Source organism: Pogona vitticeps, chromosome 4 (assembly GCF_051106095.1).
Source record: "Pogona vitticeps strain Pit_001003342236 chromosome 4, PviZW2.1, whole genome shotgun sequence".
In the NCBI taxonomy this organism is placed as follows: domain Eukaryota; kingdom Metazoa; phylum Chordata; class Lepidosauria; order Squamata; family Agamidae; genus Pogona; species Pogona vitticeps.
Window position 1 is genome coordinate 175328213 of NC_135786.1, and position 27924 is coordinate 175356136.

The 27924-nt window shown below is 39.0% G+C and overlaps 1 protein-coding gene across 3 annotated transcripts in view; it reads right to left on the bottom strand.

Moving 5' to 3' along the window:
* Positions 1 to 9064: 9064 nt before the first annotated feature.
* The window catches only part of CCDC102B (coiled-coil domain containing 102B), a 30542-nt gene continuing 11682 nt past the window's right edge, over positions 9065 to 27924 (bottom strand). The window contains exons 4-6 of one of the 3 annotated variants that reach the window (XM_072998759.2): positions 23930 to 24046; positions 11097 to 11201; positions 9065 to 9850 (exon numbers count right to left, since the gene is read on the bottom strand). In XM_072998759.2, coding sequence (XP_072854860.2) covers positions 9839 to 9850; positions 11097 to 11201; positions 23930 to 24046 — 234 coding nt within the window. In that variant the 3' untranslated portion in view covers positions 9065 to 9838. Of the gene's footprint in view, positions 11202 to 23929; positions 24047 to 27924 lie in introns of all 3 variants that reach the window. The other 2 variants (XM_078391495.1, XM_078391494.1) reach the window with 2 other exon arrangements.

Genomic DNA, 27924 nt, shown 5'->3' on the forward strand with positions numbered 1-27924 from the left:
CCTTGTGCACAATCACTCAATCATTTCTGTTGAAAACTGTTCATCCAAATATGAATGAAAGCAGTCTCAAGTATTCAGGTTTCAGTGATATTTTTAAAGATGAAAATTATGTTTGATTGCAAGGAGTTTTGCATAATGTTTTCTTGAAAAGATAAGGAGAATTTATGTATTTATTTATTTTATTAGATTTATACCCCGCCCATCTAGACAGATAGTCTACTCTGGGTAGTATAGCAAAGTTTAAAAACAATAAAACCTATAACATATGAAAATCCAAAATGTAAGAATATAGATATTAAAATACAGCAGGAGGGAAAGCCTGCCTAAATAGCCATGTCTTTAGTTTATTTCTAAAGACACCCAGAGAGGGAGCCAGACAGATCTCTAGGGGCAAGTTGTTCCAGAGGCGTTCCAGAGAATGCACAAAACAACATACCAGCAGTGTTGCTCTTTACTTAATCCACAATTATTTATTTACATCTAGAAATCAGCATGAACTGTCAACTTGGTGGTTCAGTGTGGTTTGTTTCCTGGAGGAACAGCTGATCTGTGGTTCAATGCCCCTCCCTCTCCAGTGGGCGCCCACTCAGCAGCAGCACCTGGAGGAGACAGGGCAGGGCACTGGAGGAGGTGGGGTGCCAAACTACGGATTAGCTGTTTGGCCAGGAAATGAACCACGCTGCACCACTGAATCAACAGTTCATGCCTATCTCTGTTTATATCATATACCTTTGACCAGAATCATTCCTCTCCTTCAAACATTTCTTCCAGTGTTCCAAAGGGAAAGGAAGGGAGAAGGTCTGTCCTTCAAATGCTAAATGTGTTTTACAATGAACTCCCAGTTCAATGGGAGTGACTCCCAAGTTAGTGTTGCCTTCAAGATTTTGCTGTATTTTGTTCTTATGATCTTTGACCACTGGCCAGCCTGATTGTACTGATGGAAACAGGAGCCTCAAAAAATTTGGAGAGCCAATGGCAAAGGTTCTTCAACCCTGTTCTGTAGGGTGCCATTCTCAACCGCAGTGCCACCAATATACATGAACTGCATTTAAGTGAAAGGAATAATTTGATACAACCACAGTTGCATCAAATAGCCTTTATATTATCTATTTCCTCATTAATAACTGGCAGTATTTTTATTTTATTTTATTTTTATTTTTGGAACAGGTGCACTTAAAATCTGTTAATCATAAGGAGACAAGCTTAATAGGGATGGAATTTTCAGGTTTTCTGGACTACAAATGCCACGATTCTCCATTCTGGGAATTCTGTCTACCTCTTTTGCAGGCACCTTTCCAACACCTCAATGTATTGCTTCTGGGAGAAAGGCTTTAATTAGAAGGCTTTAGGGTTGAGATAGGCCAAACTCCATCCCTACTTCCTGGTCCTGCCCCAGTGCTAACTTGAAGCTTTCTTTCTGAGAAATAAGCATGGGCAGAGCTTTGCCTAGCTAATTAAGGCCTTTCTCCCAGGTGCATCACATTGAAGTGTTTGAAAGCTGCCTGCAAGACATGTAGAACTCCTAGAATGGAGAATTATGGTATCTGTAGTCCAGAAAAATCTGAAAACCCCATCTGTAATGCTTATAATGTTTAAATAAATACAAGGCCAAGTACCCAATGTAAAAAAATAAAATAAAATAAAATTTAAAAAAACCACAGAGAGAGAGAGAGAGAGAGAGAGAGACTTGGAGGGCTGCAGGCAGCCACATGACTCACACTTTGCCCACTCTACTTTAAAAACAAAACACAACAATCAGACCATCAAGTCAAGAGATGTAGAAGAGGAAGGAGTTCCAAATCACCTCCCAGGTGCTTTTTGCCTTGGAAGAGTCCAATCTGCAAGTTTCCATTTTATACAATATGTGATTTAATAATCACAGGAGGAAAGTGGCAACTAGATCCGTGTGTGTAGTGGCAAAGATATGTAATGTTTCCCATTTATAATGGTGGGTGGTCTGAGATGAGCAGAAAACAGCTAGTGTAACTCGTGCCCCAAAAAACTGGGATTGGATCTATTTTAAAAACATTGCTGAGTTTCACGTTCACACAATAAATTTTGAACTGTGTATTTATTTTCCTCTGACTTGTTTCATTTTCTTAGGAAGTGAGTTAAAATAAATGGCCACAAGAGGGCTATTTATTTTTGCACACTGTTTTCTTAATCAGCTTGAGCCCATTGTGAATATTACAGTCAATTCTTAAAGGGAGTCTCTCCATGAATACTCAATTTTAGAATACAAACTGAAAGTATGTAGCCTCTGAAATCAGTAAATTAACAGAAGGTACACACTTCAATTACTAAGTAGAAACATGGGAAACAACTAAAAAATCACATGACTTGAGTCAGCTAATATTGAAACGTTACATATTGTGTTTTTTTTTTTATGTAGGCAAGCCCTAAGTAATATTTCTGCTCTTGCTTCATCTCTATGTTAATGCCATCTTCTATTGTTTTTCATTAGAAACCAGCCATTGACCATTTCTTATATTTGTTGATATATATCATGTAATTTATTCCCAAACACATTCAACTGACCAGCCAATGGTTAGCTCAGTACTGTGCTTTGATACACAATGCAATAATTATTGGCTTCATCAGCCATTTTAACACAATCCAAAAATAGCCTTTATGTGAATATTTCAATATCATTCATCATATTGTGTAACTCAGTGTACTATGACTAGAGCCTGAGAGCCCCCTCCCTATGAAGAAAAGTTACATTATTTCATTTTCCATCCTCTTTGCATTTTAAAAACAGACATATGGTGGGACTGCTAGTAGGGATAAACACTATTATTAAGGTTATACTAAATACCAAATTTGTGGCTAGCATTTCACTTAAGTACATTTAAATGACTTTCGAATGAAACAATAGCTAAGCTTTCTTTCCCTGTTGAATTTTTTAAAAGGAAAAAGTAATAATGAGAAATTATACCTCATCTAATGAGAATTCATTACATGGTACATCACAGGCTAGGTTTCAGATTTTTTTTCCCTGGGACAAATTTACATATAATCAAAGAGTTAGGAGGCATTTCATGTAATGAAGCATGAAATAATGTTAGCTGTCCTAAGATTAATTTTCCCTGTATACATGGAGGCCCATTAATGTAAAGAAACAGACGGTGCATAATGACAGAGTCATCTGTGGAAGAGGTTTCAGCTGTCACATAGAAAAATGAAGCAATTTTTTTTGCTGTGCTTGCCATAAATTTGGGAAAGCTAACACAAAATGATTGCAGCAATTTTTTTCTCCCAAAATACCAGCAAGCAAATTGTCTTTTATCCTAAACAGACAAAGATTTCATCATTAAAAAAGGGCTGAACCTAAGGCTTAGAATCTATGGGCTTGCTTGGAAGATAAATGAATCAGCCCTAAGCTGATACATTTCTGTGGTCAGTTTCAAAAAGGTACATGAATGTTTAGATATTTTAACTTTTAAAAATTTGGTTTTGGAACTCTTGCTTTGAATCACATTCAGTCATCCTTATGTTGCCAAATTAGGATTGCCACTTCACCCCTTCCCCACACCTCAGTAGGCTCTTCATCTTCAATAGTTGCATAGTACACCATAGTCCTCTCGCCATACAGTACCCCTTGAGTTTGGCTGGTGCAGGTGAGTAATAATATTATTTTATTCATTTGTCAGAAAAGCTTGCCAAAATCTGCTTATAAATGAGACAGCAAGAACTTGAATTATTTTCACACACGCACAAAAAAAATAAATGTTGAGAAAATGAAACTGACAGTTTTGCTCATCACCATATCAAAGACTCCTTTCTTTGTTCTTTACAAGAGATACCGTTTAACTCAATTACATATCATGTCTATGATGGGTCTTGTTTAAATTGATGACCCGAAGAATGTGAGGTGGATTTTAACTAGGTCTAAAACAAAAAAACAGCAGGAAACTCAGTCACTATAGTTAAGGAGGCACGTCGCAACAATTGCTGGAGAAGAGTGCATGTTTTCTACTCTGAAGCTGGACCCTTTGAAACAGGTTGCATCTCCTCCCTCCAGGTAATTTAAAACTCTAATTATGAATTTGAGAATGACAGGAGAAGCCTTCTTAAAGTTTTTCATCTCTAGTCAAGATAAATGCAACAGTTTTGGAGAGGGAAATAAAGCATCTAGAAGTCTGTGAATGATTCAGTGTGCAGTGCAACTGACTGTTCCCTTCCCCCATTGTCAAACAGATGCTTGTTATGTTGCCAAAGTGAAGTATACTGTAAAGTGTAAATTGTAAACTAAAGAGCATTTGTCAACTTTAGAGCCGAAATCTAACTTTGTACTAGTGCATGTCTGTGAGTGCAACAGGGCTTTTTCAGAGAAACATCACACATTATAGGAAATACTTATTTTCTAAGAGCTCACGCTACCTGTCCTTCAGTTGCCCACCAGTTGATTACACCAGCATTGTTTAATATTAATAATAGAGGTCCAGGCAATGTGTCGTTTTTAAAAGAACCGAATAGAAATTGTTTATTGTTACAGATGCTGACAGAACAAGCAATGTTGTTAACTCTTAAACAAACATCCTCCGTCATCCACTCTCAACCACCACTCTCCCGCCCAAACTCCCAAAACTCTTCAACTCTCTCTAAATGATAAATATCCCTAACTAAACTAAAAAACTCCCCCTCCTCCTGCTGAGTCTCTTATATCTTGTGACCCTGCCCCTCCTGCATCCCCATTGGTCTATGCAAATATCACATTAATATTCATGACCTGGGCGGATGCCACAGGGAGCTTTGTATTTGTTTCCCCTGGTATACAAATACAAAGCTCCCATGTTTAATCAGTACCTTCAAAACACTTTATCTGAACAATCCAACTTGCTAATTAAGACCATGTGTTCCTCCTGATTACTAATCACAAACCAAAAGTAAGTCATTCTGCAGCATAGAGAGTGAACATCGACTGTATTGTCTAGCTAGAAATTCAGTATCTCCTAACTCCTATCCTTGTGCACCCAGAAATTTGTTCCAATCTGTTGTCCTACTGTATGGAGCAGCTTTCAAGGGTACAGTGGTGACTTCCAGGAAAGTAAGAATTACCCTTGCTGGTTCTGCTGATAGAACCCGTTTGGCAAGCATAGTGATAGCACTGGATCCTCTAATGTGATAACTGGTTAAAAAAGAGAGAGAGGAGGTCAGACACAGCTTTATTGGTCATACACAGAGTGGTAACCCACTTTATAAATAAGAGATGGGTTCAGAGAAAAGTTGGAAAAGCTGGATTTTTTTAAAAGTTATAACTTCCTACAACTCTGGAAACTATAGTACAAAAAAAGTAACTTTTTAATGCTTTGGTTCAGAGTACAATGGAGAACATGATAGTGCTCAGTGATGGGAGGATCCAAATTGTTGCTTCACCACAGCCCCTCAAAATGGCTTCAAGATGGCTTATTGAAATCATACAATAGAAAAATTAAATCCAGAGAGAGATTAAAGCCTTGGTTACAACATAAGGAAATCCAGCTGAAATTTAAAAGAAAAAAGAGCAAAAAGGCAACACAGAGAGAGAAAAATTAGTAACTAAAGAACAACTTCTAATGGCATTTTGAATCAAGTACCATCTATCTACGTATATTCGGAATTCATAGGTACAAATATATGCAACAGCACTTACATTTAAAGGAAATGTCAAAACATGAATGATAAGCATGGATTTAGTGTTTCAGTTTCTGACAGAATTAATTGATGATCACAGTGCCTCCAGTCTCCTCTTGAATATCCATGTCTCGATCACTGGAATGCAAATAGCCTGGAGAAACATTTCTACAATCTCACCTTCAAACCTCAAAGACTTTCAAAATCAAACTATTCTGCATATACATTTTAGAAGAATGTCTGAACTAGATTTAAATGTAAATGAGATAGTGGCATCCTAAAATGGAATTTCATCTGACCTTAAAAAGTTCTGTTTGGCTCTTTGAAAATGATTACTTTCTAGTTTGCTATGACCACGATCATAAGACTTGAGTAAGTGACACCGATGTCTCTTAGAAGTTGGACACTATTAAATACTTTTCTTATTGAACACTATGCAGCCTCCATAAAGTAAACTAATTAGACTCCAAGTGATGCCTAAATTTATATAATACAGTAATTTTCAAATGAGCACATTATATACTTTTCTCCTCAAATGTTTTAATGTTCTGCTTTTTTAAAAAAAATAAATAAATTCTGTATTTTCTAAATGTATTTATTTATGTCCCATGCTCGAAAGTGATACTTTTGTCCATCTAGTCTCATGTTTGTTGAGAAGAAAAACTAAAGAAAGGGAGATTTACATGGACCCTTTTTCAGTGCCCATGGGTATTCATCTGTGTTCCTGATCTAGCAAATCCAATTGTTAGTCCTCCAACTAGAATAGACCAATTGAAGCAATGGGATTTATATACCGTATTTTTCGCTCCATAAGACGCACCTTTCCATAAGACGCACCGATTTTTTAGGAGAAGAAAACAGGAAAATATAATCTGTTTTCTTCACTCCATAAGATGCACAGACTTTCCACCCTCCTGTTTTGTGGGAAAAAAGTGAGTCTTATGGTGCAAAAAATACAGTATGTTTTTACTTACCCACATATTTATTTAATGAGTCCACTGTAGCTGAGGCTAATAATTAGCTGAGAGGCTCAGACCCAGCAATACTTCAAAAGGTGAGATCCAGTATGAAGCTCAGCTCGTTCCACTTCATCTTGTTTCATGCAAAATCCAAATCCAAACCCAAAAGGTTTTGGACTAAGGAACATTGTGCGCACCTTGTAATTGGTTGTTATTAGTGGAACAAGTCTTTTGCCCAAAAAGACCCTTTGGTAACTGTTGTTCAACACACACACAAACTAGGAGACAATTCTGCAGGCTAAAAATCAATAGCTTGATTATCTACAATTGGCTAAAATTTTGCTACCTAGTTTCAGATGGGCATTCTTTTCCAAAGTGTTTACAAGACAGTATGACACTGATTCAGTGGTTCTATGGGCACATGGATGGTCATACTCTTCATCAAGGGACACTTGGGGTGAAATCCAGTAGTAACAAATAAAGCAGGCTGACTCAATCAATGAAACATACAGAGAAGTTGACTCACCAGATCTCCACTAATTTAATGTCCTTACTCCAGTAGTGACTTACTACTAGATTTCAACCTTTATCTGTACAGTACTCCAAAGCCATTCAACCTCTGCTCAGCTTATGTTGTTTTTGTCCTACATCATTTCTTTTCATATGAGTATGGAATGTAGGATTAGAAATTGATTATTATTGTCAGTGGGAATTTAATTGGATACTTCTTGTACCAACTGAAACTAAAATAGATCAACAGTTCCCAGTCTGATTCCTCCTGCAAACCATTTACTTAATCCAAATCAGATAGTGATTTACATTACTTTGCTTTTGTTGACATGAGAAAGCTAGTAACCCATGTGTGAATTTAGAGATAATCTATGAGCTGCCATGACTGCAAATATGAACTGAGGAAAACACTTTTAAGATAGATATGATTTTTCATTTAAATGATAAATTTCTCTGCTTTTAGCTGTCAAGTGCCTACTTATAAGTTGAGTACATAAAACTTACATTGCCAGTATAAAGCATTCTGATTCCCTTGTTTTATATCTCTAATACAGTAAAAGCCATATTTTTCCATAGACATTTATAACACATTTGAAAAAAAAACCCAGCATAGTATATTTGAAAAAGTTTCAAGTACAGTGCAGATTAGATCTGATAGACATCTTTCAAGCAATTAGAGCAGCTGCCTAAAAATTTTGGCATTATAACCTAAGAGAAATACAATATATTCCTGCCGCAAAATTGTAGATGGAAAGGTGGAAAGTATTAATACAGTATTCTATCTCTGTAAAGGAATCAGCAAAGGCCTTATTAAATAGCATTCATATTTTCTTTTCAATCTAATTTAAAACTATCTTGTAGCTGGTGTTTCTCTGAGGAGAATTAAAATCCACAATCGCACCAAATTAATGTACGTATTGCTTCCCCATCCACCCAGAAGCAACTGTATTCACAGTCCAAAGAACTAGGGTGCTTAGCGCCATCAGATCCACAGATGCAAAAAGATATATGTTGTCCTGGGATAATTTTCTTTTCAATGATAGCAGATGTGGAGAAATTTAGGGCTTTCAGATACTGTCGGCTGGAGCACCCACTATCCTTCACCATTGGTTACAGTGATTAATAATGGTGGGATCTACAGTCCAACAACCTATGGTATCTGTATAATGTATTCCCCACCACTGGATAAATGAAAACATTACTTAAGTCCCTGGGGCAAGAAGATACAATTGGATAATGACATTATTTGCTTGTTTAAGGACCCCTACTTGTGGATAATTGTCTTCTTTATTTTCTCCAACCTGTACAACACAAAGTGTGTTTGAAGTTACAACTGGTCCCTGCTTGAATCCATGTTTAGTAGTGAAACTGAGACACATCATTTTCCATTTTGCTTTCTATTTTTTTTTTATAAATTCTGGTCATATTGCGTTTTATGTGGTTGTTACTGTTGCTATTATTTTTCTCGTTATTTGTGTTACCACACACCACCTTACCAAGTTTCAGAGAATTGGTAGATAAATATTTTAAATAAATACTTAACCCAAATAAACTATCATTGGCTGCTCACCAGGTCACACCCCGAGTCTTGTTGTGTATCTGTATGAAGTACATTGGAAAATAGTTGCTATTCCAGATCATGTAGTTCCACATCTTTGACAGGGCCTAGATGATCCATAGGGTCCCTTCCAGCTCTGCAGTTCTAAGACAATGATGATGGTGGTGATTACAAAGAGCCAAACTATGCTTAGCTGGGAGGTGTTATCTACAATCTCTCTTTGGGTTTCTTTATTTCTGTCACTGATGATTTAAATGCTATAACTTTTTTATTTTCTTTTGTATTTTGTTTTCTTCATTTATCATCTACTTTATTTTGAGTTGGTTCTGCTTTGTTGGGAGGGGAGGGGCAATCATTTTCTCCATCCCTTTCCCAAGGTTCACTGGTCTCATTTTTTAATCTTTCATTTACTCTTTCCCTATTTCTTTTTCTGTGGGCTGAGGCAACAAAAAGTCTTGGGGCACTTTAAAGACAAGCTTTTCATGCCAAATAAAACCTTCTTGTTTTCAAAGTACCAGGAGGTACTTATGCTGATTTGGGTTTAACAAATTAACACAGCTACTTCTCACTCCATCAACAAATTCCTTGGGCTAGTTTTCGTGCCGCATGGAATGTCACCCTCTCAACGCTGCATGTTGGATGAGCAATGTTGTTATAAATGTACATATAGTCTCTAGATTTAGAAGTGTTTTTAAATTTCAGCTACGAGAGCAAATCAGATCTTGTCTTTGCTGGCAAATGGGATCTCCCCCCCCCCCATACACACACACACTGCATCACAACCACACTGAGATGCAGAGCTTGGTGTACGATTTGTTAAATGTTAGGAAAAAATCCTACTGCTGCTCTTTCAACCAAGGATATGAATCAAAGACAATAGCACTGATGTCTCATTAATATCCTATGATATTCTGAAGCATGTTCAGTGGTTCACCCCTGCCCCTAAGGAAAAAAAGACAGTGACATACAAGAGCCATATAAAGAACTGGGACTAACAGTTTAGGAAATCAAATTTATTGCAGCATCAATTTTTGTAGATTAGTGTCCACTGATTGAAAAATAGCAAAACAAAACAAACAAACAAAAAACACCCTTACGAAATATTTGTTATAGTGTCATCCTACACATGTCTCCTCAGAAGTAAGTGCACACAGACCAGTTTTCTTCCCAGGTAGGTGTACATAAGATTGCAGCTTCAGTTTTTCACCTACAGTAAAACAAAACTCCTTGTTGTTACTGAACTACAAGAATGCTGTATTTTGTCTGCCTACCCCAGAAATAAAGAGACAAGGCACAGGTTATGGGTTTAACTAGGGCCCCATTTTATTAACTCAATAAATGTAATCTCCACAGATTCTGCAGAGGGGCCAAATGTAGTGTGGCTTCCTGAGAGAGGGTCCAGGGGTACCTGTTTACACTGATCCTGACCTCATCTGACAAGTTACAAGTTCAAAGTCCATGCTGTCAGCCCATTCTTGGTCAGCCAACACTCAGATGATTCTCCCTCCCCCGGGCACCAGCCACCCAGGTTTCATGACATTAGGTGGCCAGTGGCCATGGCTGGCCACCATGCATCACCCCAGCACGGCAAGTGAATCTCAGAATCCTCAGAGTCGTGATGTTGGTTGCAACAGCAGACCTGATGTAACCTTCAGAAGTCACTGCTACTCTGCTCCCATCCACACTACCCTCCAGTGTGACCTATTTAACCGCAACACCTCTCCAGATCTACCCATCCTTGCCCTATAGGGCAAGCACTATTGCTTCCCATCTGTCTAAATTTAGGCAGATTAGTTTCACTAGATCATGATCAGGGAACATTGACATGGTCATAGACAAAGGGGCATGCAGGAGCCTTGAAATAATATTGTGAAGAGGCCACACTCTGCATCATGTGATAGGCAGCTTAAGGTCTGATAAAAACAAAACAGTCCGCATAATTAAATAGAATGGCATATTGAAGCAATTATATGCATTCATAATTCAAAGGAACGGAGCAACAGAAGAGAATACAGCATATAGTGAGACTTCTATATAATATTCCTCCGCATCTTTCAAAACGGTATTGCAAGGTACAGTATGGATATACATTGTGTTAATGGGTATCATGTGGAGAAAAGGGCAAGAGAGAATTGCTTCTAGTGTCTATCTCTAACACGTGGTTTTGTCTGTGCCGTGGTTCCTGTAGATGTTGCACAGATGTTGTGGGAAGGAAAAAAGAGCAGAACACTCAGGAAGGGAAGTATATATTACACATCAAACATTATCACTCATACATAGGATAATCATAGGTCAGAGGTGACTTGATGGCGTGTAACAACTAATTGTGGTGAAGCTGTTAAGTATTATAGCTTCTTCCCCAGTCCTTCACTGCCTGGTATCTTGAGAGTTCCACACAAATGAACTGCAGGCAATTCACTGTTTCTTTCAAGAAGATCCTGAAGATCCTTCACCTTAGCCTTCAGTCTTCTGTTCTCTCTGTCTAGCTCTTGCTTTTCTGTTTCAAGGATTTTTCTTCTTCTCCCACTGGTCGCACATTCAGACCATAATCTATCTATCTGGAAAAGATGAGGGCCCAAAAAAGTTAAATTAAGAAGAATATCTGAGGGGGGGAGTTAATCCAGAGTTCATATGGCCTACAGACTTGAGGTCTGCAGATAAATTAGGATATACATATTTACTTGGACCAACTTCTGATTTAGGCATAAAATATTCTTCAGATTCACAATTTTTAAGTTACACAAGGTTCAACAACACAGAGATCAGTTCAGAGAGCTGTTAATGTGTGTGACATTGGTGGAATATGTATGTTGTGTCATTAACCACATTTTCCAAACAGCTAATAATATTTGTTGCAGGAAAAATTAGTCCTGTGGCACCACAGAAATGGACAAACACTTTGTAACAAGAGCCCCACTGGACCACAGCCCACTGCATCAGTTGTATAAAGTGGTATCTAGAATGTCAGGTTTCCATTGGAAGACATAGTTGTGGTTTCCAGACAGAGGGGATACAAATACAGTAGGACCCCCAGATCTGTTCCTTCAGAAGGCAAAGAATGACGCCCTGGGGAGTGCTCGGGCCTCTGGCAACCTGTTTCCATTGGAAACAACAACTCCGCACCATTCCTCAGAACAGCTGCCCTGAGGATGTGCCACTGCTCCATTGCCCAAAAAGGCAGATGGGGACAACATTGAAGGGAACGCTGACCATGGTCTGAAATGAACGGCAGCCTCTTCATTGTCTCCTCATCTGCCTCTTCCGGCCAGAGAGCAATGGTGCATCCCCCCAGTTGCTGTTTGAAGGAACGCAGCTGGATCCTTGTTTTCTCCAATGAGACAGATTCCCAGCAGCTCAAGGACTGCTCAGTGACTCACTCTTTGCCATCTGCCTGCTCATTATTTGCATTTGAAACTGTCTGCTGATTTCAGGCACCTGTAGCAGGGGAGAGGTGACTTGGAACCTATCCCCCATGGATACCAAGGTTCTACTGTACAAAAAATATCTGCCATAGGCATCCTTCAGTCTTGAGAGACTATGGTAACATGCTCTGAATCAAGGAGTGTCCTCTCCAGAGCATGAAGCCTGGGTAAAGTGATATGGAGGATAGGCTGTTACCCAAGCAGCAGATCCCCCCCTCTCCTCGTTGCTGAAATGGTCCAATAGAAAGGCAAGAGCCAATACAACTGGTTCCAGCAATGTCACAGAAGTAGGAAGAACGACACGAACTGCCTTCGGGACTCCAGCTCCGGATTTTGCCTCGAGGTTAACTCCTGAAGTCTTTTCCATGAGTGGATATAGCCACAAGGCAAAAAATAACTGACAGTAAATATCATATAGTGAATACATACCACCCACAAAACTGTCACTGATATCACAAGCAAGCCAATTAATACAAGGTTGCTGTTTAGTCATTAAGTCATGTCCAACTCTTCGTGACCCCATGGACCAGAGCATGCCAAGCCCTCCTGTCTTCCACTGCCTCCCGGAGTTTGGTCAAATCCATGTTGGTAGCTTCAATGACACTGTCCAACCATCTTGTCCTCTGTCATCCCTTCCTCCTCTTGACTTCACACTTTTCCAACATCAGGGTCTTTTCCAGGGAGTCTTCTCTTCTCATGAGATGGCCAAAGTATTGGAGCCTCAGCTTCAGGACCTGTCCTTCCCGTGAGCACTCAGGGCTGATTTCCTTCAGAATGGATAGGTTTGTTCTCCTTGCAGTCCAGGGGACTCTCAAGAGTCTCCTCCAGCACCACAATTCAAAAGTATCAATTCTGTGGTGGTCAGCCTTCCAGCTCTCACTTCCATACATCGCTACTGGAAAAACCATAGCTTTGACTATGTGGACCTTTGTCGGCAAGGCGATGTCTCTGCTTTTTAAGATGCTGCCTATGTTTGTCATCACTTTCCTCCCAAGAAGAAGGCATCTTTTAATTTCAGGGCTGCTGTCTCCATCTGCAGTGATCGTGGAGCCTAAGAAAGTAAAATCTGTCACTGCCTCCATATCCTCCCCTTCTATTTGCCAGGGGGTGATGTGACCAGTGGCCATGATCTTAGGTTTTTTTATGTTGAGCTTGAGACCGTTTATTGCGCTCTCCTCTTTCACCCTCATTAAGGGGTTCCTTAATTCCTCCTCACTTTCTGCCATCAGAGTGGTATCATCTGCATATCTGGGGTTGTTGATATTTCTTGCAGCAATCTTAATTCCGGCTGGGGATTCATCCAGTCCTGCCTTTCGCATGATGTATTCTGCATATAAGTTAAATAAGCAGGGAGACAATATGCAGCCTTGTCGTACTTCTTTCCCAATTTTGAGGCCATCATTTGTTCTATATCCAGTTTTAGCTGTTCCTGTCCCACATATAGATTTCTCAGGAGATAGATAAGGTGGTCAGGCACTCCCATTTCTTTAAGAACTTGCCATAGTTTGCTGTGGTCCACACAGTCAAAGGCTTTTGTGTAGTCAATGAAGCAGAAATAGAGTTTTTTCTGGAACTCTCTGGCTTTCTCCATAATCCAGCACATTTTAGCTATTTGGTCTCTAGTTCCTCTGCCACTTCTAAATCCAGCTTGTACTTATGTGACTTCTTGGTGCACATAGTGCTGAAGCCTACCTTGTAGGATTTTGAGCCTAACCTTGCTAGCGTGTGAAATGAGTGCAATTGTACGGTAGTTGGAGCATTCTTTGGCACTGCTCTTCTTTGGGATTGGGATGTAGACTGATCTTTTCCAATCCTTTGGCCAGTGCTGAATTTTCCAAAGTTTTTGGAATATTGAGTGTAGCACCTTAACAGCGACATATTTTAAGATTTTAAATAGTTCAACTGGAATGCCATCATGTCCACTGGCTTTGTTGTTAGCCTAAGGGCCACTTGACTTCACTCTCCAGAATGTCTCGGTCAAGGTCAGCAACCACACTATCTGGGATGTCCGGGACATCCAGATCTTTCTGGTATAATTCATCTGTGTATTGTTGCCACCTCTTCTTGATGTCTTGTGTTTCTGTTAGGTCCCTACCATTTTTATCCTTTATCATGTTCATCTTTGCACAAAATGTTCCTTTAATATCAACAATTTTCTTGAACAGATCTCTAGTTTTTCCTTTTCTATTCTTTTCTCTATATCTTTGCACTCTTCATTTAAGAAGGCCCTCTTGTCTCTCCTTGCTATTCTTTGGAAGTCAGCATTCAGTTTTCTGTAACTTTCCCTATCTCCCTTCCATTTTGTTTCCCTTCTTTTCTCTATTTATAAGGCCTTGTTGGATAGCCACTTTGCTTCCTTGCATTTCCTGTTTTTTGGGGGGGATGGTTTATGTTGCTGCCTCCTGTACAATGTTACAAGCCTCCATCCATAGTTCTTCAGGCACTCTGTCCACCAAATCTAGGTCCTTAAATCTGTTCTTCACTTCCACTGTGTATTCATAAAGGATTTGGTTTAGATTATACCTGACTAGCCCAGTGGATTTTCCTACTTTCTTCAGTTGAAGCTTCAGTTTTGCTGTAAGAAGCTGATGATCAGAGCCACAATCAGCTCTGTTTTTCCTGACTATATAGAGCTTCTCCATCTTTGACTGCAGAAAACATAATCAATCTGATTTTGATATTGCCCATCTGGTGATGTCCATGTGTAGAGTCACCTCTTGTGTTGTTGGAAAAGAGTGTTTGTGACGATCAGCCTGTTCTCTTGACAAAACTCTATTAGCCTTTGCCCTGGTTCGTTTTGAACTCCAAGGCCAAACTTTCTTGTTGTTCCTTTTATCTCTTGACTCCCTACTTTAGCATTACAGTCCCCTATAATGAGAAGAACATCATTCTTTGGTGTCAGTTCTAGAAGGTGTTGTAAATCTTCATAGAAATGGTCAATTTCAGCCTCTTCTGCATCAGTGATTGGTGCATAAACTTGGATTACTCTGATGTTGAAAGGTCTGCCTTGGATTCGTATTGAAATTATTCATTTCATCATTTTTGAGATTGTATCCCAGTACAGCTTTTCCCATTCTTTTGTTGACTATGAGGGCTACTCGATTTCTTTTACGGGATTCTTTCCCACAATAGTAGATATGATAATCGTCTGAATTGAATTCGCCCATTCCTATCCATTTTAGTTCACTGACGCCCAGGATGTCAATGTTTATTCCTGCTATCTCCTGTTTGACCACATCCAGCTTCCCAAGGTTCATAGATTGTACTTTCCAGGTTCCTATGCAGTATTTTTCTTTGCAGCATCGGACTTTCCTTTCACTTCCAGCCATGTCCGCAGCTGAGCGTCCTTTCGGCTTTGGCCCAACCATTTCATTAGCTCTGGAGCTACTTGTACTTGTCCTCCGCTCTTTCTCATCAGCATGTTGGACGCCTTCTGACCTGAGAGGCTCATCTTCCAGTGTCATATCTTTTAGCCTTTTTTTCCTGTTCATAGGGTTTTCTTGGCAAAGATACTGGAGTGGTTTTCCAGTTCCTGCTCCAGGTGGATCGCGTTAGTCAGGACTCTCCAGTATGACCTTGGGTGTCCCTGCACAGGATAGCCCATAACTTCTGAATTATTCAAGCCCCTTCGCCATGACAAGGCAGCAATCTGTGAAGGGGATAATGCACTCTAGGTACTGTTAATTTGTACAGCTTATAGACCCAGTATTCTGAATGTGGTGATATAGGCTACCATCCATGGAACCAATACATATGCTACAATACATTGCCGTTATGGGGCAACAGCAATCTTTGCCTCTTACCTACACATTTGCTTCACATAGATAAGACATAGACACATAGACACATAAGACATAGAGTTCTATGCCTTCTAGAGTAAGCAAAAACAATTAAACCCATTTATGTTGCTTTCGCTCATTCCTAAAAGTAACTCTACAAACTCTGCTTTAAAATATGTTTTGCACCACTTATTCAGCCAATCAAGCACAGCAGTTGTATCTGCTCATTACAGAAATCTTTTGGGAAATTCCTGAAAGTGTTTATGGTCATTGATGTAATTTATTCTACTCCAGGAAAATTAAGGAAGAGCCAAAACTCAAGATAATTATTTCTTGGATTAGTAAAGTCTTGGGAGAAGAATGGATTTTAGAAATCTAAATTAAAATATGTCATCCTTTAATCTTCAGACTTGGCAGATTTCAGAACTACTAATGAAAATAGCAAATAACCAGCAAAACTGAAAGGACGAAACAGTAACAGCCAAGTTTCTGAGTAGTAAATTCACATAGCTTGAGAACGTGAAAGAAGGTTATTCCAAGAAGGTCACAAATTGTTTTCCAGATTTCTAGAAAAATACACATGGTCCAAATGAACTGATCTCTGCAGCTAAAACAGATAACAAGTAGTTTTCAAAGGCACTCATTAGAAAGACAAAAAAGAAAACATGGTCTGCTAATCATAGAATCATAGAATAGTGAAGTTGGAAGGGGCCTATAAGACTGTCAAGTCCAACCCCCTGCTCAATGCAGGAATACAAATCATACATATCTGCCAGGTGGTTGTCTACGTTTCTCTTGAATGCCTCCAGGGTTGGAGCACTCACCAACTCCTGAGGTAACTGGTTCCATTTCCATACTGCTCTAACAGTTATGAAGTTTTTCTTGATATTCAACCAAAATCTGACTTGCTGTAACTTGAGCCCATTGTTGGGTGTCCTGCATTCTGGGATGATCGAGAACAGAACCTATCCCTCCTCTGTATGACAGCCTTTCAAGTATTGAACAGTGTTTTATATCACCCTTGCTTTTTCTCCTGAAGAGGGAAATGTGATCAGCAGAAAAAGCAGATAAGGTGAATAATGCTTTTCTTCATTTTGATACAAGGAATAACAAATAATTAGCAACAATTACCAAAGATGAAAGTCTATATGATACCAGTGACACTTCTTCACACGTCTAAACAAGTTAAGTAGTCTAGTATTCACAGGAATGGGGCTAACAAGATCTGGGAGATGAGAGGTTTTTTTTCCCCCTGAGGCTTTGCACCACTGGTGTCATGGTTTGCAACAAGAATTCTTGTAAGTCACAACACTACTCTACTACTTCCTGCTTTGCTCCAAATGGCATGATAGTGCCAATATTGTCATACCAAAAAGCTAGGACCAAAGAGAGATGACTGAGGAGAGAGCCTGCGGGTGCATGCACCTGGTCCTATTTATTCTGTGATGTGGAACATCCCACATACAAACGAACATACAAGCAACTTTGTACTGAATCACTGAACCCAGCTGCCAGCAGGTAAAGATGGGCACCAAGGTGGTAAACCCACCTGAAATCCAAAAAGCAAAAGATCTCCTCTTCCATGGCTTCCTATTCTGAGATTTGTCTCATTACCTGGAGACCTGAGGAAGCAGAGTAGTTTGCTGAGATTTCAGCCAGAACTCTCAGAACTGGCAACCTTAGCTGGACATATAATGATTAATTCTATGCAATATTCCTATGGTAGTATCTTTGAGGGTAGACACAACAGGCTTCCTGCAACTGAGGCCTTGGAACAGAGAGACAGAAAGTAATGAGTAGAGTGTGTATGTTGGATAATTTGGCTTTAATGAACAGTCAATAGGTACAATGGATATTCTTATCACGTATCAAGCCCGTCGAATGCTATCTGGCTGACCGTCTGAGAGAAAATTAGCAGGAAACTATTAGCTGAGACAAGAGTGAGGTAATATGAAAAATTTAAATTAATTTACTAGGATACACTAGTTTATTTATTATAATACAATTGTCTTCTAATTATTCTTTTGATACCTTTCTTGTTCACTCGTACAAGCTCACATACAGGCTAATCAAGCTGCAAGCCAAACTGTCAAAATGGCCAAAGGCCAGCCAAACCAACACTAAGCAATCTAAAACCAATTCCATTCAATATTAGAGATATTTGCAAATCATGTACTCTCACCCTAGCCTATGTTTATGGGACCACTGAGGCTGGACTAGAATATGTTTGGATGTAGCATAATATAATCCAGCTCCTTCTCTGATTTCTGTAGATCCACTGGCAGAAGAGGGTGCTGTTGGCAGAAAGGCATTTGCACCTATAAAAATGTTAACCTGCACAGCCAGTGTATTTTTGAGTTAGGATTACATTGCTGGTTGTTGCTATTATCAATTTAATAGTTTTCAACATCTGCTAATCTTCTTAATCCCAGATGCAACATCCACTTGTAATGCTCTTTCTCTTTATTCATAGACAAGCAACTCTAATGTGTTCTAATGACTCACTACTCCAGAGAGTTATAAAGCCCTGTTAAACACAACTAAAGGATGCTTCAGGGTGCCTTGCAAACTCTCAGCAGAAAAGCTGCTTTAGACTGAAAGAGTGCAACAATAGAAAACAATGAAATCAATACAAGAATATTAGTATTCAAAAGAGAATAATTACAATTGGGTTGATTTTAAATGAGAGAACAATGTTGTCATCTGCGGTGTTATGCTTCTGTCTAGTTACATTAGTAATTCAAAGTAGTTTGGACGGTACACTGAGGGCTAAACTAAGTGATGTAATCACGAGATTCTTATTAGCAAATCCTGGCATACTAAAGCTTGTACCTATTTATTTATTAGATTTCTATCCTGCCCATCTAGACCAAGGGTCTACATTTGTATCTACATAAACCAGAGACTGTCTATTGAAAACAACAGAGGTTTTGACTTGTGCAAGACTCCTTGCAAAAGGAGTGGGGGAAAAGGAACTGTGCGTGGAACAGACTATTCTACCTGTGGTTCAAAACAGGATGCAAGCATATCTGTTTAGCCACAAGACTTTGCCTAAGTCTTCAGTTGAGCTTGTTCTTATTTTGTCAGTGGTCACCAGAAGATAAACATAGTTTCATTTGCTTGCTGGATTTCTTTGAAATATTTGCATGCCAGATTGAAAATGGAAGAAACAAGCACTTCCCTTAATCCTTGCTCCAATTTAAGTATACAGTGATAGAGTAAGTTGCATACTAATCAGTCCTGTCCACCTGATAAGCACATCCGATAAATCATGTGTGGTTTTAAATTCTGTGTATTTCTCCATTACGATTTTTTCACCAACCTGTTACTACTAGACATGTGGAGAAATTAAAAAATGGATCACAATATTCATCAGAAATTACTGATTCATTAAATATTTGTCCCTTCCAGAGAACCCGACAAATATTTATTTATTTATTTATTTATTTATTTATTTATTTATTTATTTATTTATTTATTTATTTAATATGCCGCCCACTCTACCCAGAGGTCTCTGGGCGACTTACAACAATTAAAATTCAATACAACAAAAGATAAAATGATTAAAATACAATTAAAATACAAAGGGATGAATATTTCTCCATTTTATTTGTCCCCCACAGGAAGAGAGGGAAGGCTAGCCTTCCCTCTCTTCCTATGGCTTTCCCATTCTGCCTACCCTCCCACCAATCAGCTAATCAGCGGGCCGATAGGCAGCCACCCACCTCCACAGCCTATCCCCTGCCCCCTTCCTCTCCCTACCTTAGCTGCACAAATGCTTCATATCAACTGTCGAGCATGGTGGTGGAAGGGTGATTATTTAGGTTTGCTTTGCAGCAACAGGACCTGGGCACCTTGCAGTCATTGAATCAACCATGAACTCCTCTGTATATCGAAGTATTCTAGAGTCAGATGTGAGGCCATCTGTCTGACAACTAAAGTCTGGCCAAAATTGGAACATGCAACAGGACAATGATCCTAAGCACACCAGCAAATCTACAACAGAATGGCTGAAGAAGGAAAGAATCAAGGCATTGCAATGGCCCAAAGTCCAGACCTCAACCCAATTGCAATGCTCTTGTGGGACCTTAGGAGAGCTGTGCATAAACAAAACATCCACAAACCTCAGTGAACTGAAGGGACTTTGTAAAGAAGAGTGGGCCAAAATTCCTCCACAATGATGTGAGAGACTAATAAAGTCATACAGAAAATGATTACTCAAGTTATTCTTCCTAAAGGTGGTTCCTACAAGTTATTGAATCATAAGGTGTACTCAATTTGCCAGACTTCACTTCTCCATTTTGGCTTTATTTCTATAAATAAAATAAATGACACAGTGTCATTTGTTATGTTTTGTTGATCTGAAGTTGTATTTATTTAATTTTCAGACCTGCTAAGGACCAGATGATTTCTATTATGTCCTGTCTCCTGTAAATAAAACCACAGAATTCAAAGAGGGTGTACTTTGTTTTTTGCATTATTGTACATGTACAGTTTAATGAAACTGTGGTATCTAAAAGTAGGCATAAGTCTGTGTATGCATTCTCATATAATAGTACATTATAATGTATAATGGTAAAGCCTGATACAAAGACGCTAAGGGATTAAGATGAAACACTTGTTCCAGAAACAGTAGTTAGTTTTTCCAACAGTTCTAAAGTTCTGATATGATAGTGCTTTTGTGTGACTTTCTAAGGGTTTTTGTTGTTGTTCCTTGAAGAGATCTATTTTATTGCAAAGGATGGCGATCAGTGCTATGGAACTTTCTGGTTCAGTTCATCTCTCTCACAGAGGTCCCTGGTTAGTTAGGCATCCTTCAGTCTCAAAAGACTATGGTAACGTGTTCTGTATGGAGGACTTGGAACAGCATCTGGTATGGTTGAGGAGCCCAATTCGAGAGTGACAATTCCTTCAACATTGAAGACAAATCCAATCTGTCCCCTGTCCAGTTCCCTGATTTTGCTGCTTTTGTGACTTCCTCTTTGCCTCGGCCTGCTGGACAAGGGTCTCTTCAAAATGGGAGAGGCCGTGATACAATGCCTGCCTCCAGGCTGAATGCTCAGATGTCAGGGTTTCCCATCTGTTGAGATCCATTCCTAAGGCCTTCAGATCCTGCTTGCAGATGTCCTTGTATTGCAGCTGTGGTTTCCCTCTGGGGCGCTTTCCTGCACTAATTCTCCATACAGGAGATCCTTTGAAATTCCACCATTAGCCATTCTCACGATGTGCCTGAGCCAACGTAGACGTCACTGTTTCAGTAATGTATATATGCTAAAAATTCCAGCTCATTCTAAGACTAATCTGTTTGGAACTTTGTCCTGTGAGGTGATACCAAAAAAATCCGTCAGAGGCAACACATATGGAACGTGTTCAACTTCCTCTCCTGCTATGCACAAAGGGTCCAGGACTCACTGCAGTACAGGAGTGTGCCCAGGACACAGGCTCTATAGACCTGGATCTTAGTATATGTCGTCAGTTTCTTATTGAGCCATACTCTCTTTGTGAGTCTAGAGAACATGGTAGCTGCTTTGCCAATGTGTTTATCCAGCTTGACATCTAGAGAGAATGTGTCAGAGATCGTTGAGCCAATGTACACGAAATCATGAACAACTTCCAATTCTTGTGTGGAGATGGTAATAGAGGGAGGTGAGTCCATGCCCTGGCCCATGACTTGTGTTTTCTTCAGGCTGATTGTTAGTCCAAAGTCTTGGCAGGCCTTGCTAAAACGATTCATGAGTTGTTGGAGGTCTTCAACAGAGTGGGCAACAATGGCTGCATCATCAGTGAAGAGGAAGTCCCATATGCATTTCTGTTGGATTGTGGTTCTCAGTCTCATTCCAGAGAGATTAAAGAGCTTTCCATCTGAGAGGTTCCTGGTATGCAGCTTTTAATTAGCACAGTATTATTCTTATTCTTTCCCCTTTTTTCCTCCCAAAAGTACCAGTAAAGCTTGAGCAGTGAAATAGAATTTTAAGATTTTCCCCCTCAAAGAATATGAGGAGAAGCAAATTTTAGAGATGGGGCTAAAGCAGTGCTCTTTGGATATGATAACTGGTAAGGTCCACTTTTCTCTCCAACCAACTATGACCAATTGGGGCAGAATTTTGTCTTACCTAGATAAGCCCTAGGAAGGAAACAAAGGGTAACTCAAATAATTGTGTGTAACCTGCTAGCTCTGATAAATATGTCACTTAAAATGGAAAAAAACAGAATTTTACAGAGAATTTAAAGAAAAAAAAGCCACCCAGCCAGTGTCAAGTACTTCCTTGAATTAATGGCTCGCACCTTTAGTGATCAGCTATTCAGTTACTGAATTCTCCATCCATTTTTTCCTAACTGAAAGGTATATTCTGGCTATCTAACTTCTCCCTATCCAAAGAAGGAGAAATCAGTGAACTTATGATTGTGTTTTGGAAATTATTTGTTTGTTTGTTTGTTTGTTTGTTTGTTTGTTTGTTTGTTTGTTTGTTTGTTTGTTTGTTTAGCCGTGTCATTATCAATGGTCTCTGAGCATTTCCCAGCCTTGTTGTGAATACATTTTAAGACTCTAGTGGAAGGGTTATGACATGGGATGAGGGTGCTACACCAACTACTTTGGGTGCAAGGATCCTATTAGGTTGCTTGCTTGCATCTGTCCCTCCAACCTCACCTCAGGAATTGTGCACTATAGTTCTTGACCAACTTTGGCCCTTCCATGAATCCAACCTGTATCAGCCACAGGAATGTGGACTCAAGTTGGGGCACTTGCTGTCAAGTTGGCCCAAAGTCCAGATCTCAACCCAATTGCAATGCTGTTGCGGGACTTAAGTTGGACTTAAGTCGCACCAGTGACTCAACTTAGACTTGATTTGGATTTTTGTTTCAATGATTCAGATTCAGCTCTTGCCTCAGAACCTACGCACCCCTCCATTTTTTCTTTGGAATAGAACTTGGTTTTAATAGGGACCCGAACTTGAGGTTTGGGACTTGGCACCAAACACTCAGGTTCAGGCTTGGGATTCAGACCCAACAACTTGCCAGAATCCCTGATCAACCAATAGCAAGAATTAAAAGATAAAAGAAAGTGGAAACTCTCTCTCTCTCTCTCTCTCTCTCTCTCTGTGGGTGTGTGTGTTTAAACAAATCTTCACAGCAGTGAATTATCCATGCAAGAGAGCAGGGCCATGGAAACACTGGAGGTTTGGTAAGTAAACGCTTCAATACTGTTGATTCAAATGGGCCTACTCCTGTTGTGACTCACTTTAACATAGGAAATTTTAACTAGAGTCATTTGAATCAATGGAACTTACGAAGGAGTTGGCTCACTTAGTCCCCACTGATTCAATGGGCTTACTCTATTGTGACTTACTGTGTTAAATAACAAGATTTCAGCCACCTAATTCTAACTGGAATGACGACTCTGGACATCTGTGGCTGGTCTAATGAGTGATGTACCATGATCCCCTTGCCATGCTTGGAAGCAAATTGCCTGTTTCAGCAAGTAGATGGGGAATAAACAGAGACAATTGATGTCAGTCTGAGCCCCACCCCAGGACTCAGCTATTTTTATGTGAAAGTAGGTTAACAGCTTCTAGGTGAAATGTTTCCTTCCATACTGGCTTCATCTATCAGTTTCCTCTTATTTTGGTGCTACTTTCTTTTGGTAAAGCAGCTAATGCCAATTTTTGTTTCCAATTTTAAGCATTTCTAACCTAAAAATGCTAACTTAAATTTTATTAATTTGTGCAAACTGACCCAACTGGGGGCCTTCTTGAATCCTGTAGCTGACTTGGAAATGCACAAATGCCCCTTCTCTCCTCACTTGAACATTTTTAAAGCTAGTGAACACTTCTACAAGCTATATCATTTTGTAAGGATACTCAACGGCATGAATAACATTGGTACTATTAAAGATACATCAGCTAAGAACATATGGAAGAATAATTTTTGGAAGACTGTTTTGTAGACTTAAATAAGATCCACTTGCAGTAAAAATACCAGGGTACTGTATGTTCTGCTTATATTTAGAAAAACAGATAAAGATGGTACTAAAGAATTTTTCAACTTTCATAATGCAATTTCAGAATCTAGAATATGGAAACATACCTCTGCTTGTAACTGGAATATCTTCATATCTTTTGGGGACCTGGCTTCAGTGTCTTCCTCTAAATACTCCACAGATCTTTCCACCTCAGTCTGACATAAATCATTATGCACACCAAGCTAAAAGACAGAGGTCAACTTCATAAATGAAAATATTATTGTTGTTTGCAAATACTGTAAAATTCCACTGTATTTGCTAGATGACTTTGTCAAGAAGTGAAATTTTATATGTACACAGTGTTAAAGTAATTGAAAGTATGGAAAGAATGCTTTTGGGAATGAAGCTTGAATAGCAGTTAACTGAAGTAATTGTGAGGCAATTAACCAACTCTCCAGCCAAGCAAGGTCACTATACCATGGCATTCCTGACAACTGAACATGTTTTACAAATGATAAAAAAGTGTAAACAAAAGAGAAAATTGAAAGCATCTTGAAATAAGTAGAACCTATTTATGTTGCAGTATGTTTATATGACCAGAGAAAGTATTTGCAAGTTCCATAACTTGCACTGCCTGTAGTTACAGTATTCTGGTTTTACAGGAGGTTCATGTACTAGATCTTTTATGTTACAGGCCTTTATTCCTTCAGGTTTTGTAAAATTTAGTTTCCAAACTAATGTTTATCATCATTATGGCAACCATCCAGATTCTGAGTTACAAGCTCTTGTGGATACAGAGGGTGCAGGAATTATAGAAATTCCTATTATAAAATTTATCTTGGTGCACCAGGCCCTTGGACTTACATGCCCTACAGAAATGATTGTTGACAGATTGGGAGGAAGTATGCACCTCTGAGAGAACTATAAATATAGGGAGGTACACATACGACAACATTCAGCTCATCAACACAAGCCAGCAATATGTCATGCCACATGCACCAGATGTCAACAACAATTATGTGTCAGTAGCAGCAACACTGGCAATTGATGAGGACAACATGGATTTCCCTCCATAAATTCAAATCGACCCGGCTGGTTGAGCATTGAGAATATTTTTCATGCATGTCTAGATATGCTAAAAGATTAATATATTTTACTTTCATAAATTTTAAATTTTAACAACTTTGATATTTTTAGAGATGCATTCTATAATTTTTCAATGTGCTTTTTCAGGCTATAAGCTTCTGTGTTTTTAAAAGCTCCTGCAATTTTGTAACATAGTTATAACATAATTTAAGTTCTGATTACAACTTAGGTTTTGTTTGCAAATTCTCATAGTTGTAAGAATTTTGGATGGCAACCACGTCAGTAGCTTTTCACAAGTTGCAAGGATACATTTCTGTTTAAGCATTTGTGCTTACCGTTTTTCTCATAGCTGTAAGAATGTTTTCAATACATGTTGACTTGCAACATTTTAAAGTAATTTTTGAACATATGGAAATAGAAGCAATGTAAGTAAATAAAGCTATAGAAATGCCTTGTTATGGCAGGGGATGGTGCTTTCTGTTTTGAAAGTACATCCTTCAGAACCCACTTGACACTAATTCTGAAGGATCTGCACTAGATGCCAATACACTTTCAGTCTGAGTTAAAGTTGTTGAGAGTGGCTTATAAAGTGCTAAACAAATTGTGACCTGGGGCATTCTAGCAAATAATGCCGGTTGAATTGCACATGTTACTCCTTGAAGCTCAGTACCTACTGTATAGATTCAATCCTATGTGCAGTTAGGTGAAAAGTTGTCCCACTGAACTTGGTGAACTTGAATTTATAGAAATAAGTGAAAGAAATAAACCTTGAATATAGTCACATACAGCTGTTATCTTCCTTATTATTTAATTTCACATACATTAGAACTGAATTTGATTGAGACTTACTGGATTATAATTTACCGTTGAAAAAAATCTACTGTAGCTCATACAAAACCAGGATTTTACTGCATTTCCACTCTGATTTAAAATATTTTTCTTCTTGCAAAACACTGAAAAGGAGAACTTTATTTGAGAGCAGGTAAAACCACAAACCTAAGTATTAACCTGATTCATTTCCCGTGCTTTTGGGAGCATCTCAAATTGATATTCTGCAACTAGGCAGGGGAAAGCTGGAACCCCTGGCGTTCATTCCAAATGGGATTTCTAAAATCATTAGCATGCTTTTCTGGTAGTTGATTGGATTATGACAGAAGAAACTGGCAGGGGTGGCAAGAGTAATAGATTACACAAACTGTGTTCAAAACCCTATGTAAATGGAAAAAATTGTTTTAGGCAAAGGGATTATAGCAATTATTTCTTCTAATTTAATTTTAAATCTCTAAAGGGCAGCTGCTGTGGAGTGTTCTGAACCAAAATATCTGAAGTAAAACAGGAGCTTTTCATCTCTTAATTTGTCTCAATGACATCCTAACTCTGTTGGAAGCAAAAGTGTGCTCACCAATTCCCACACGTGCTTCAAGGTTTCAAAAACAAAAATTTGGTTTACATTTCAAAAGGCAGTGCTGTGCCTCTGTCTAACACAAGACTTGAAACAACACAGTATTACTGGTGCTCATTATCCTTTCTTAACACATAAGGCAAAATTGACAGAGATAAAGGCTTGGTCTTTGTTATTTCAAGTTATGCGTACTTGTTTCATATTTAAAGAAAGCAACAATTAATTATCATCTTCTCCCTTGCACAGGGAGCTTTGATAGCATTTACAGAAATCATTCCTGATGAAAATATCCCACTTCTTACTTTCACATGTAACATATAGGACAAAAATCTTGAAGTTAGCAAAAAGCCTATTTACAACAAAGTAGGAATTCAAAGAAATAGGTAGACAGATAAAATTAGGGAGGAAACAGCAGGGGAGGGGGAGACAGTAAAAGCTTCCAAAGTCTCTATTATGACATAAAACCAGCATAAAGGGAAGGCACTTCAATTGATGATCAGTGATTAAGGGTACTTTGATTTTTTTAAAAAAAGAATGAAGAATGCTGCTTACATACCACCCCATAGCACTTAAAGCACTCTCTGGGCATTTTACAAGTTAATTATACATATTGCCTCTTCTCCGTCAAGCTGGGTACTCGGAATGATGGAAGGATGAATGAACCTTGAGCCAGCTGCCTGGGATCGAACCCGGATCATGAGCAGAGGTTTGGGTGCACTACAGCAGTTTAACTACGATGCCATGAGGCTTGACCCATCTTTTTGTTTTTTTCTCTCTCCCGCCCCCCCCTCCCCCATCGTCCACTGATTATGTACAGACATTCCTCTATTGAAGCCTGCCTGGTATATATTTGAAGTCCTTAAACAGAGAAGGAACTATCACACCTCGCTGTAGGTGAAAACCAGTGACAAGTGAGCAATGTGCATCATCTAAGCAGACCATTCAATTAAAAAAAAATACCCACTAAAATCCTTGATATTATTGCAAACTTTGTATCTTCTCTTAACATCTTCAGATGGCTCAAAATTGAGGAAAAGTATCTCAATATGTTCATTTCCGAAAAAACTGTGGTAGCTCAGCTGAGATAATCCACAGACAGGGGAGGGAGATATCTTTATTAGACCACAAAAAAATTACAAATGGATGCTAGCTTTTGACCCATCAGGCTACAGCAGGCTTAAGTCCCCTAGTTTTGGCTTAAAGAGACAAAAAGGGGTGCTAATAAAAATTGCTCTGTGACACCAGCCTAGGGAAATGGTTTTCAAATCATGTCAGTAATTTTTATGACACAGCAAAGCTCTGGACACAGACACAGCCCCATGGAGAAGGGTTTGGAAAAAAATATCCTTCAAAAGAAGGGGTGGAGGCAATAAAAACGATCACAGTCACTTTGAGTGTGGTCCTCTCACAATCAGCTCCTCAGAGAAGATCCTCTGAAATATAACTCCATAGAAGGAAAGCAAAATTACCAGGGACAGACTCTGAGAAGAGCAAACCTGTTACATAATCAGCTGCTGGTGACAGTAAGAACAACTCCAGATGTTGATTCTAGGCCCTGCATTAACTGGGGTGGGTAGGCTGGGGGAAGAAACCTGTGCCTTTAAATGCTACCTTGAAAAAGTAAGTAGAATA